The sequence below is a fragment of the Brachyhypopomus gauderio genome, chromosome 7 (genome assembly GCF_052324685.1).
Source record: "Brachyhypopomus gauderio isolate BG-103 chromosome 7, BGAUD_0.2, whole genome shotgun sequence".
NCBI lineage: Eukaryota > Metazoa > Chordata > Actinopteri > Gymnotiformes > Hypopomidae > Brachyhypopomus > Brachyhypopomus gauderio.
This window is the reverse complement of record NC_135217.1, coordinates 20,274,774-20,285,758: the sequence shown is the minus strand read 5'-3', so window position 1 is coordinate 20,285,758 and position 10,985 is coordinate 20,274,774. Positions and strand designations below refer to the sequence as shown.

Below are 10,985 nucleotides of genomic sequence, written 5' to 3'. Positions count from 1 at the left end.
TATTTCTTTAACCCCTCTATATAACAGGCTAATGCCACTGGGATGTGAGAAGAGAGAGCCAATGTGTCATCCTTTGGCACGTGTGCAGTTTCTAAAATAAAGAAGTGTGAAATTTGTGGAGCTTTTTTGGGCATCTGAAACTATTTAGCCTCACTCTTGCTTTCATATGATTAATTAAAGACATATGAAAGCATATGAAATCATGAGTGTACATACGAAAATCACATGTACACTCATTGTAATGAGGCTATAAAGATTATATTTCCTACTAGATTACATCTTATAGTTTCCGGATTAAATGCTTACGTTGCAGTAAAGGCCAGAATCGTGTGCTGAGGGTACTTTGTTCCTCACACTGGAACTAAAGGAAAAAGCCACAGAAGACATCACACGGATATTCATTTTGAACTTTAAATATTTTAAATTCTAATTAATGTATTGGTCTTTAATGCATTTTCTACCAGATTATGTGCGTAACTGCTTACAGTTTCTTTTCAAATTCTATATGCTAAATTGGAAGCAGTAGTCACTTACTGCAAACTCTATGCAGATTAAATATCAATTGAATCTGATTTATTCCATTGTCCGTGGATTTAGCAACGATGGACCGTCAGCCTGTTCACGTTTGCTTTCTCCTGCGAGGTAAGAAACAGGTGGTGTTCCTAATCTCATTCTCATTGATTGGGTTGGATTGACCTGCAAATAGATTTATGGTGATCTATGGCTTACGATGGTGTCTAGTTAGAGACTGTAGCATGTTGCTATGTCCAGTTTTATGGTAGCCTCCTCAATGGTGGTCAGTTTCTGACCTCAGAACCTCTGTTGGTTGGCCATTTTTAGACCTAGTAGTGACAAATTCTAACCACACTGCTGACTGTATATAATGACATGAACACCCATTAACATATCACTACCACATCACTATTGCTGTTCTGCTTAGAGAGGCCTGCCAACAAAAACGTATATTGAGTCACAAGTCATCTTGTGGTCACAAAGCAAAAAACAGAGATGGCTGGTAAATCATTTATGACTGCACATGGCCTCTAGCTGTAAAAGACTATCCAAAAGACTGGGAAACGTAACGTAGCCAGTGCGTGTTGGTGTAAGCTCTGTGTTTCTAAGAGTGAGAGGTGAGTATTGTTATTCTGTGCTCCACCCATCCCCCTCAGTGCTCTGGTGTGTAATGGTGGAGGCTCAGGACTGGCACGTGGACCTGCCTGCTGAGATCAGCGCTCTGTCCGGCTCCTGCCTCTTCATCCCATGCTCCTTCACCCACCCGTCCTCCCACGAGCCGTCCGACGCCACCTGGTACAGCTACTCCAGCACCAAGTACCCCGTGGTCTACAGTAAAGACCCCACGGCCATAATCGAGCCGTTCCGTGGTAGAACGAAGCTCATAGGAGATGTCAAGTCAGGCAACTGCAGTCTGAACATAAATTATGTTGTGCCAGAAATGAACGGATACCACCTTTACCCCTGGATCGATCCGGATAAAGTCGACCACAAATTCTATTTGAATACCATTATGCTGAATGTCCAAGGTAAAACTACTGCTGATTACTGCAGACTAATTGTTTTTGTGGACCAGTGTTCTGCACACACGGTGGTTATAATTACACTACACTGCCACCTGCTGGGGATTTGTATACATTTATTTTTTTGGATGAACGTTAAAAAGGTTAAAATAAAGTGTGAGGAAAATGTAAGAACAAGAACATTTAACAGACTCCTGTCTCTCTTTGCATATTCTCTGTGTTTTATATCAGAGATGCCAGGAGCAGTAGACCTGTATGTTGAGGGAGAACCTAAAGAGGACGACACTCTCCGTGTTATTTGTGCAGTAAAGCACACTTGCCCTTTCTCTCCCCCAACACTCTCGTTTGGTGACACGAGTGGAAACGTCCAGACCAACCAGACTGACCTGGGCCAGGGCAGCTGGCAAACGATAAGCATCATCTCCTTTCCTGGCCAAGTCAGTGACCAGGGCCGGCCGGTCGGCTGCTGGGTGAGACGCCAGGGAAGGCCAACAGTCCCCAAGTGGGTGGAGATTAACCTGAGCTGTGAGTTTCAGTAATGGTGCCTCTTGGTCTCATAAACCACCGCACACATTCAAGTGTTCTGGCGGAGCCGTTGCGCTGTATTAAATGTCAAACGTTTTAAATAGAACTTTCCTTTTAAACATGTTTATATCCGCACATCTGCATTCACGCAGATATGCAGGGTCTCTGCTGGGCTTTGCTTCTGAGCCTGTTAAGCCACATTTGCTCTAATGCCTTTAAGCTTTTTAAAGCCTAGATGCACAGTTCCAGGAATATTTGAACACTCTCCCATTCATTAGACTACGGGTGAGGGAGCGGAGGGGGGAGGGGGCCATGTTTTCAGGTTACAGTAAAGAAACATTAACCAAGTGTCCATTCATCCATTTATTAATTCACTTATGCATTCAGAACTATGACACACAAAGTGTGCTAACGCTAATAATGAAAACAAATTGCTTCTCCACTTAGATTCGCCGCAATCAGTGCACGTCTCTGGGGAGACCAGCACGGCCCTGGTGGGGGGCGAAGTCACTCTGGAATGCCGCAGCAACGCAAACCCCCCTGCCTCCTCGTTCCTGTGGTACCTGCAGAGGGACGGCTCCATACGTGAGCTGAGCGCTCGCGAGATGAGCGTCACCGTCCCTGACCTGCCCCCTGACCAGAGCCGCTTCTACTGCGGAGCGCAGAACGCACACGGAGTGGCCAACTCCACCTCCCCCTTCATCGTCACCGTGGAGTGTCAGTTGTGTTGGAAATTATGAAATCACTAAGCTTGGGGTAGTGTCGGTTGATTGAATTGTGTGGGATCTAAACAGGAAGCCCTAGGTCACCCTGGGGTCAAGAAAACAAGCAAGAATTTGATACGTGTGGGAGATGGAAAGATAAGTTAAAAGTCAAAGCAAGGAGGGGGTCATGGAGACCTTCTATCTTTCTAGAACATATTTGGGGAAGTGAATTGTGCATAACGATGAGTCTGTAAATTTCCAGTATTTTCCTAACTCATGCTGACCCATCCCTCAATGTATTATATGGGCTGAGAAACTGTGAATAAAGTAGCGTGATCAGTGACTCCACAGAAACTGCACGTGTTTATTTCACTGACCTCACAAGAGGCCGACCTCCTTAGAGAGATGTGACGGAGAATTTCCATGACACAGTCCACACTCTGTATCACTAATCGGTGATGTGTGCAGAGGGTGTTATAAAATGCAGAGTGTAACAGCTTGGTGATACACAGGGACTTTACCAGCTCACTGTGTATTACTTCAAAGGTCTGATAATGTTGTGTTATGATGTTGTGTTATAGCTCTAGTTAGATGCTCGTGAAACAATGATGATATTCTGGATTTGGGCGTGCCTGTACTTCTTCATGTTATCTCGATGTGATTTGTTGTTTCTAGACCCGCCCACCATCCAGCCGGAATCCTGCTGCATCATCCAAGCTCCATCACTGCGGTGCTGGTGTAAGGTCCGAGCCTGGCCCAGTGCCTCTGTGGAGTGGAGGGTGAACAGTGGAGACCCTCACTCTACCCTCAGGGATGTTAGGACGGTCAGAGTAAAGCTGAACCACACGTTCAGCGGGAAGCTGCTTTTTAACGGAACTTTCCAGATCACGGCTGTGACCTGCAGGGCCTTCAATGTTCATGGCGAGCAGGAGCACTCCCTCGTTATGAAGGGTATGGAAGAGCTGCTAAACTTTAACCACAGGGGCTTGGAAGGATAAGGTGTTCTGCTAAAAGTGTCTCAGATGTGGGGATGGTGCCATAGACAAAAATGGCCTTTAGTTGCTTTCCATTTACTTCCACTTAAAATGTCTGGTATTCAACTACTTTTTATTTATAATGGAAGCAGATTAAATTGGAAATAGAAATGACTGTAGCATTATGTCCGCTGCAAACCACCCATCTATCTGAAAAAAAAAAACTGAAAAACATTAAACATGGCTCCAAAATGGAGTCTTCTGAAGTGTAGGCAGAGAGAATGATTCATTCTAATGTGCTTCATCTTGAGAAACCGTTCTGTCTCCCCACACTGTTTCAGCGCTCCCATTGGACGTGACCATCGTTCAGCATCCTACCCATGTCCGGGAGGGTCAGTATGTCACGTTGTCCTGCATGTGCCGGGCTTTCCCCGCAGTGCTCTCCTACAGCTGGTACCAGGTCCAGGGGGACAGAGAGGTGGAGCTTGGGGAGCAGTCGGAGAGGCTCCACCTGGTGGCCGTGGGCCGGCTCATGGGGCCATACCGCTGCTCGGCCATGAACGAGGTGGGCTGGACCAGCTCCACCAGTGCCCTGGTTCACGTGGACTGTGAGTGTCTGAGTATGTTGGCAGATCACTTCCAGATCACTTCTAGACCACCTCCAGATCACTTCTAGACCACCTCCAGATCACCTCCCATTTCTAGATCAGTGACCAAGAGCATAAGAAAGTATGTAATGTTTTGCGTTATCTTGGCCAAGTCTGTCTTATCAGTTTGTCTTATTAGTAGGCCTTGTCTTATCAGGATGTGGGGTTGTGGGTGAGCTAGCACAGTCAGGGTAACAGCAACAAGACTCCACACTAACATTCACAGTAGTAACACTCATTTAATCATTTATTAACATTAACTACATTAGTAATGTTTAACTGCAGGATACTGAACAATCCTGTAGAAAGAAGCAGGAAACCAAAGGGATTTTGATTTCCTATGTCCACTCTCACACAATTTTTACAGTGGTCAAATAATTCACGATTATATGAAATACTACAAAATTCCATTATCTAGTCATATCTACTCAGGTCTGCACAAGAGATCTCGTAACTCTTTTTTTCATTGCTGTCACGTTTCGTTTCCCAGTCGCCCCCGTCATCTCACCTGATTCCTTCTGTGCACTGGAGAATGGAGAGGTGAAGTGTGAGTGTCTGGTTGACGCTTATCCAGCGGCTGCTGTAGACTGGCTGGCCGCCGGCGTCCAGGACAAGCAGACGGCGGATACAGAGTCGGATACAGAGTCTCGTGACACTTAGGAACGAACATGGACGAACGACTCTTGCAGCTAACGCTCAAAGGCCTGTCTGCCCTACATGTAACCTGTCTGTCTGTCCTACATGTAACCTGTCTGTCTGCCCGTTATTGAGCCACTTTCTCCTGCCTTCTCCTGTCACTGTGTGTTGCTGTGCTTTCCTTGATCTGACCCGATGGACGCAGCTCACGATTCGTTTATTAGATGTAATTAGATAGTAGTGGAGCAGGAAAGTCACGATGAATGTGCAGGACATGATGTCCCTAAGTGGGTCACTGAGATGAACTCCAACATGTCATCTGCATGTTGGAGTTAATCATTTGACCTTCAAACTTATCTTTTCCATCTTTTTCCATCTTAAGCAGTGAAGCAGAATGTCTGATCCCTGACTGATCCCTTACTGATCCTTAACTAATCCTTTACTGATCCCTGGTATCACCCATGAGCTGTAGAACTATTAAAATTATTCCATGTGTAATGTGTTACATATTCTAATCATCCTGCTTGCCTGTAACAAGCTACTTTGAATAGGACACCTGTGACTATCGATGCATGATGGGTAATGTACTACTCCTAGTATAACAGCGTGCTCGTCGTTTCAGACTCTCCTGTAGGGAAAGGCTCCCTCATCGCTGCAGTGGCTTGTGGGGCTGTGGGCGTGGTGCTTGGGACTGTCTCACTTCTCTACTGCTTACAGAGGACAAGGTAGACCAGCCCAGTGGCCCGCTTTGCACACACAGTGTGAAATGACCCAGAAATGTTAATATTGCAGAAAGCCAATGAAAGCCCATAGTCAGCGTAAATCATGTTAAATGCTCATAATCATTATTGTATATAGCCATACACTCAACACACCTAGCTTGAACCTTCATTGTCATTTTATTAGGCGCACTGGTTTTACTGGTATTATTAGTGCATTTTTTTAGGTGTCCTGTTTTACAAACAGCAGCCCTAATCAATGTCTTGCCATGCACAGACTGCCACCCTGTACTGTGGTTTGGAACCACAGGGCCACTGGGCATTATTTGGTTAGCAGATCAGTCTGGGTACAGCATGACTCAGGGTGTTGTGATGGTGTTATCAGGTGCTGTGATGTGGCTAGTGTTTTGTTTGCCACCCTAAAATGCAAACAGATTCTGTGAATGTATTATTAAAATATGATTTACGGCTCTGGAATACAAATACGGCTTGATAATAACTGATAACTGTTTAATCAATGTGTCTATGTGGAATGCTGGAATATTGCGTGTAGGGAGGCTATCATTCAAATCACAATATCACAGGTACTTTGAGAAGTTTGATTGAGTGGTGTTCTACGTTTCCATGGAAACAGGAGGGCGAATGGCAGGAAGGATGACACACCTGTGGAAGTTCAGATGGACGGTGAGTAATAGGACTACGTTAGAGCAGCAGGACTATTATGTTTGCTGCATACGTAGTTCTGATTAACGTATCTGCACGATGAACATTTTCTTAATATGGACCTTAATGCAGTTGCCTTTCTGGATGTTTAGCATGCTGAGATTATAATACCAAATAAGGGACAGATAATATTCTCTTCTTAAAAAAAGAACTACAAAGTAGGAGTACAAAGTAGTCAGTGATTAGGTGTATCGGTGTCTAGATCACATGAAGGCATATACTTCTGGTAAATAACCCTAATGCTTTATTGAGCTTTGCTTTTGTCATCCCAGTCATGCATCATGTCTCACACTGCTCTATCATCTCCCTCATCTCCCATCATCTCTTCTTCTCTCCGCAGATGTCAGGCCATTCGGGACAGACTGGTCCTAACGACGGCCACAACAAAAAATGTGTCATGGCTATTTTTTTAATGGTACTTCCCAGTTCTCCACTGTGATCTGGCCTTTCACACTTACTTCCCGTCTTACACATACACATTTAAGTTCAAGATAGTGAGATGTTTAATTATAATGGTTAACATGACTATTTGGTGCACTCTTTGAATGAAATAAAAATTACATCACTTTCTGGTAAATGTACTGTGTGTGGGGGTGTGGATGTACAGTCATGTGTCTGTTGTGAGTGTATCACCCATGTGGACAACCTGGACTGATGAGCATACACTGAAAGAAAGTGTGTGCCTCAGCATGTTGCTTTGACAACAGAGCACCGTTACTGCAAACCTTTGCACATCCACAGTTCTAGAACACACAATACAACACATCCAGAGTTCTAGAACACACAATACAACACATCCACAGTTCTAGAACACACAATACAACACCACAGCCACGGTTCTAGAACATCCAATACAGTTACAAACCTCTGCACAATCACAGTTCTATAACACCCTAAACAACAACAAATCTCCACAAATCCAGTTCTAGAACACCCAATGCACGCGCCCACACACACACATACAAATCCCACCACCCTCCAACACACACCCACCCCACCTCGAACACTGACCATACCGTGAAAGAGTCACGTGACCCAGGCCCCAGCAAGCGATAGTGCCTCTTTTCTCTGTGGACAAACGTGTGTGTGTGTGTTAAAAGGATTTTGCCACCATCAACAGAAAAGCAAAGGGGATAACTTTTTGGAATTCAGCTTAGGAGGTTCTCTTGACGTTACGCTCTCTGTGGTCTCCCTGCTCTCCTCTCGATCTCTCTTGTCCTGCGGGAAGGTTTGCAATTGAAGAGTGTTTATCTCAGGTAAGAACCCTCCGGACCACATGATTACTTTTGACAAATTGCTGAACTGAGTTTAGAAGTCACAAAGAATTGGTCATATTTAATGAACGGAAATATTTAGAAATTGACATACAATATAATGCAGACCATGTGTCTTTGTAACTGATGGAATTTGAGTTGGTCTTGTTTAACAAAAATTTTCTGAAAATAATTGTTTGACACCTTGTGACAGCTATGAGTTGTGGTATATACTCTACTGGAAACCAGTAAGGTGAGAGTGTACACTCCAGATGTGCTTTTAGAGTAGAGGAGATCACCTTACATTAACGTCACTTTGATCTTTGGCTGATACAGGCTGTAGCCCCGACCATTTTTTCTTTATGTTAGGCTTTTCTTATTGATGCTTCATCCACTTTCCTGTCCTATCATGCGGAATGATATTACAGCACTGCCTGTTGTTGGCGCAAACAGCGTTTACGGCCGAACGGATCGTTAGACTGAACAAACACAGCAGCTTGGGTGGCAACAGTTGACTGGGAATGGTTAGAACACTAGGACTGGATCTTCATTCCTGCAGCTGATTAACACACGCTGATTCAACATAAGCCTTGAACAGATTTTTTTAACAGACAAGAATATCAAGTCAAGAATAGCAAGTCATTTGATCGACTATGAGCTGAATTCAGTGTCTTCAGCTTAACAGCTGAACCAAAAGTTCATGAATGAACTGAAATAAACGGAGCCCAAATCGGATCACTATTCACGAAATCTCAAATATCATGCTACTTGCAATAACAACATTTGCTTTTTGACATCTAACTTCATATGCCAGTTAAACTCAAGGAAGACTAGTTAAGGAAGACTTACAACTTCCCTTTCGGTCTATTTTTGGCCTTTCCTTCACCATTTTTGTTTGCTGCAACAAAATGTGTCACACTACATTTACAGACTCCTTAAATTCCTCCAACATACACGCAGTGTGGTGACTCAGATGTGTCAACACTCAGCACACTTTCAACTGTCTATGTATTAGAAGTTAATAAACACTACACGGCATTGTGCTCTAGGCCCTTTGGCTCTGAGGTTTTCTGCGGCATATAATTAGATTGCAGAGGAAATGTGGAACGTAGACAGGAAAAGACCTTATGAACTTACATGTTTCGGATGTGCCACAATGCTGATGTCACTGGAAGAGACATGTGCCATTCTTTATTTATGCTACCACTTATTCCTAAAAATGAAAGCTAATCTTATTCCAAATGATGTGTCTGTTTATTGTTTATAGCTATTTATATTGAATTGTTGTTCATTCGTCTCATCTTATCACATCATATTTGCCCAGATCAGATAATCCAGAATAGAATCCATATCTGATCACCAGACATTCTTGGCCATAAACAGCCGCCCTGTGACTGCTACACACGCTGGTGTCTGCACGGCCGGCACAGGCACGCCAATGTCTTACACTTACAACACGGGCCCTGCAAAAATTACATCATGTTACATCAAGTATAACACTCGGACCTTGTGCCCTCAGCGCTGTTGCCTGACGCCTGAAACCGCGCTGGGTCGGTGCTGGTACGGCGACGGCGACTGTAGCCACCACTGTGCGTTAACGTTGTCCCTCTGACCCCACGTCTCGACAGCTTCCACAACACCCGGCGCCATGTACAGCTTCATGGGAGGAGGTCTCTTCTGTGCCTTCGTGGGGAACGTCCTCCTGGTCGTCTCCACGGCTACCGACTACTGGATGCAGTACCGCCTGTCCGGCAGCTTCGCTAACCAGGGCCTGTGGCGCTACTGCATGTCGGGCAAGTGCTACATGCAGACGGACAGCGTAGGTACGTCAGCGCAGTAGCCCTGGTCATCACTGCTAGCGGGTAAAGCCAGGCCCTGCGGCAACAGCAATTACTGGGATAACGTTTACACAGGCATTATGTTAACAGCTGGTGATAAGACTGGCCCCCTAAGTGACACTAAAACACTAATATTGTGTCCATTTAATTTCACTTATCTGTTAACTGTTAGCAAACTTGTTTGTTAAAACAACAATGTAGGAAAAAAAGAGCATTTGTAGAAAAAGCACGTATACCCAACTCATTAGTCATTTTGTCAGGTTTAAAAGCTCAGGTCGGTTGTCCGTGGTACGATGCATTAACGTCTCACTCACACCCCCGTTGTCTCACTGTCTCACTGTCTTCGTCTCACTTCAGCTTACTGGAACGCCACCAGGGCCTTCATGATCCTGTCAGCCATGTCATGTTTCGCGGGGATCATCGCCGGCATCCTCTCGTTCGCTCACTTCTCCTCGTTCGAGAGGTTCAACCGTTCCTTTGCTGCGGGGATCATGTTTTTTGTTTCAAGTGAGTTGACGCATTATGGCTACTGATGAAGAACGCACGGGTTTTGTTCACCCACACCAGTAGCTCGTTTACAGCATGAATCAGCCATTCACGCTAAAGTGGCCCATTACACCAGAACACGTGACACACGAGCTGACGAGTGCAGTGTCTCGGCCCGGGCTGCTGTTAATCTATATGTAGTCAGGAATGTAATGTTATGTGTCAGCCTCCAAACGCACTAAACTGCCGTGTCTGCACAGCTCTCTTTGTTCTGCTAGCGATGGCTGTCTACACGGGAGTGACCGTGAACTTCCTGGGCCGGCGCTTCGGTGACTGGCGGTTCTCCTGGTCGTACATACTAGGCTGGGTGGCTTTGATCATGACCTTTTTCGCAGGTAGGTACATGTGTGCGGCTTCCACGTGGCCGTTGTGGCATCGTGACCTGCTGGCTTATCTGACGACTCATCTGTATGTTTTGTGTTGCAGGGATATTTTACATGTGTGCCTACAGGATGCAGGAGTGCAGGAGAGTGGCTGGCTCACGCTAGAGGCAGAGGAGGAACACGAAGACAAGGAACAGAAACTAAGACGACAAACATTGTCAAGAACAGTGAACAGAAATAGGCTGCAGTCAGCCGGGGTGCCGGCTGAATATCAGGCAGTGGCATGAGTTCAGACTCATAGTTTACTGGAAGTCAGTGGGGGTTAAGAGACCGAAAACAAACACCGCACGCGCTTTTCTGCCTCTGTAGTCCTTGCTTCAAAAATAAGATTATATGATTAGTAGCAAAGCTGTTGGCAGCAATTGTAATGAATTAAATGAAATTTAAAGTGAAGATTACAAAGAATGTATTACATTTAGTCTTGCTAAGATTTTCAAATAAAATGTCAGACGATAAATCTTCTACTGTGTGATTGTATTTTTTGTATAAATAATGATATAAT

At 44.8% G+C, this 10,985-nt stretch overlaps 2 protein-coding genes across 7 annotated transcripts; both read left to right on the top strand.

Annotated features, from left to right (window-relative positions):
* Positions 1-13: 13 nt before the first annotated feature.
* Positions 14-6,941, top strand: LOC143519220 (sialic acid-binding Ig-like lectin 14). Of its 6 annotated transcripts, XM_077012423.1 has the most exons (11): positions 15-469; positions 598-642; positions 1,170-1,541; positions 1,767-2,060; positions 2,508-2,777; positions 3,440-3,715; positions 4,080-4,346; positions 4,876-4,932; positions 5,644-5,746; positions 6,375-6,424; positions 6,804-6,941. In XM_077012423.1, exons 2-11 carry the CDS (start codon positions 603-605, stop codon positions 6,833-6,835), a joined length of 1,761 nt encoding a protein of 586 aa, XP_076868538.1. In that variant the 5' UTR covers positions 15-469; positions 598-602; the 3' UTR covers positions 6,836-6,941. The 6 variants fall into 6 exon arrangements, 5 of the variants coding, with proteins under 5 accessions (XP_076868539.1, XP_076868540.1, XP_076868538.1 ...); XM_077012424.1 differs by having other exon boundaries at positions 14-642; XM_077012425.1 differs by lacking the exon at positions 6,804-6,941 and having other exon boundaries at positions 14-469; positions 6,325-6,423.
* Positions 6,942-7,581: 640 nt separating this feature from the next.
* Positions 7,582-10,945, top strand: lim2.5 (lens intrinsic membrane protein 2.5). The gene is made up of 5 exons (XM_077012431.1): positions 7,582-7,719; positions 9,345-9,539; positions 9,912-10,061; positions 10,301-10,435; positions 10,527-10,945. The coding sequence occupies exons 2-5, from the start codon at positions 9,365-9,367 to the stop codon at positions 10,586-10,588; spliced, it is 522 nt and encodes a 173-aa protein (XP_076868546.1). The 5' UTR covers positions 7,582-7,719; positions 9,345-9,364; the 3' UTR covers positions 10,589-10,945.
* Positions 10,946-10,985: the final 40 nt, after the last annotated feature.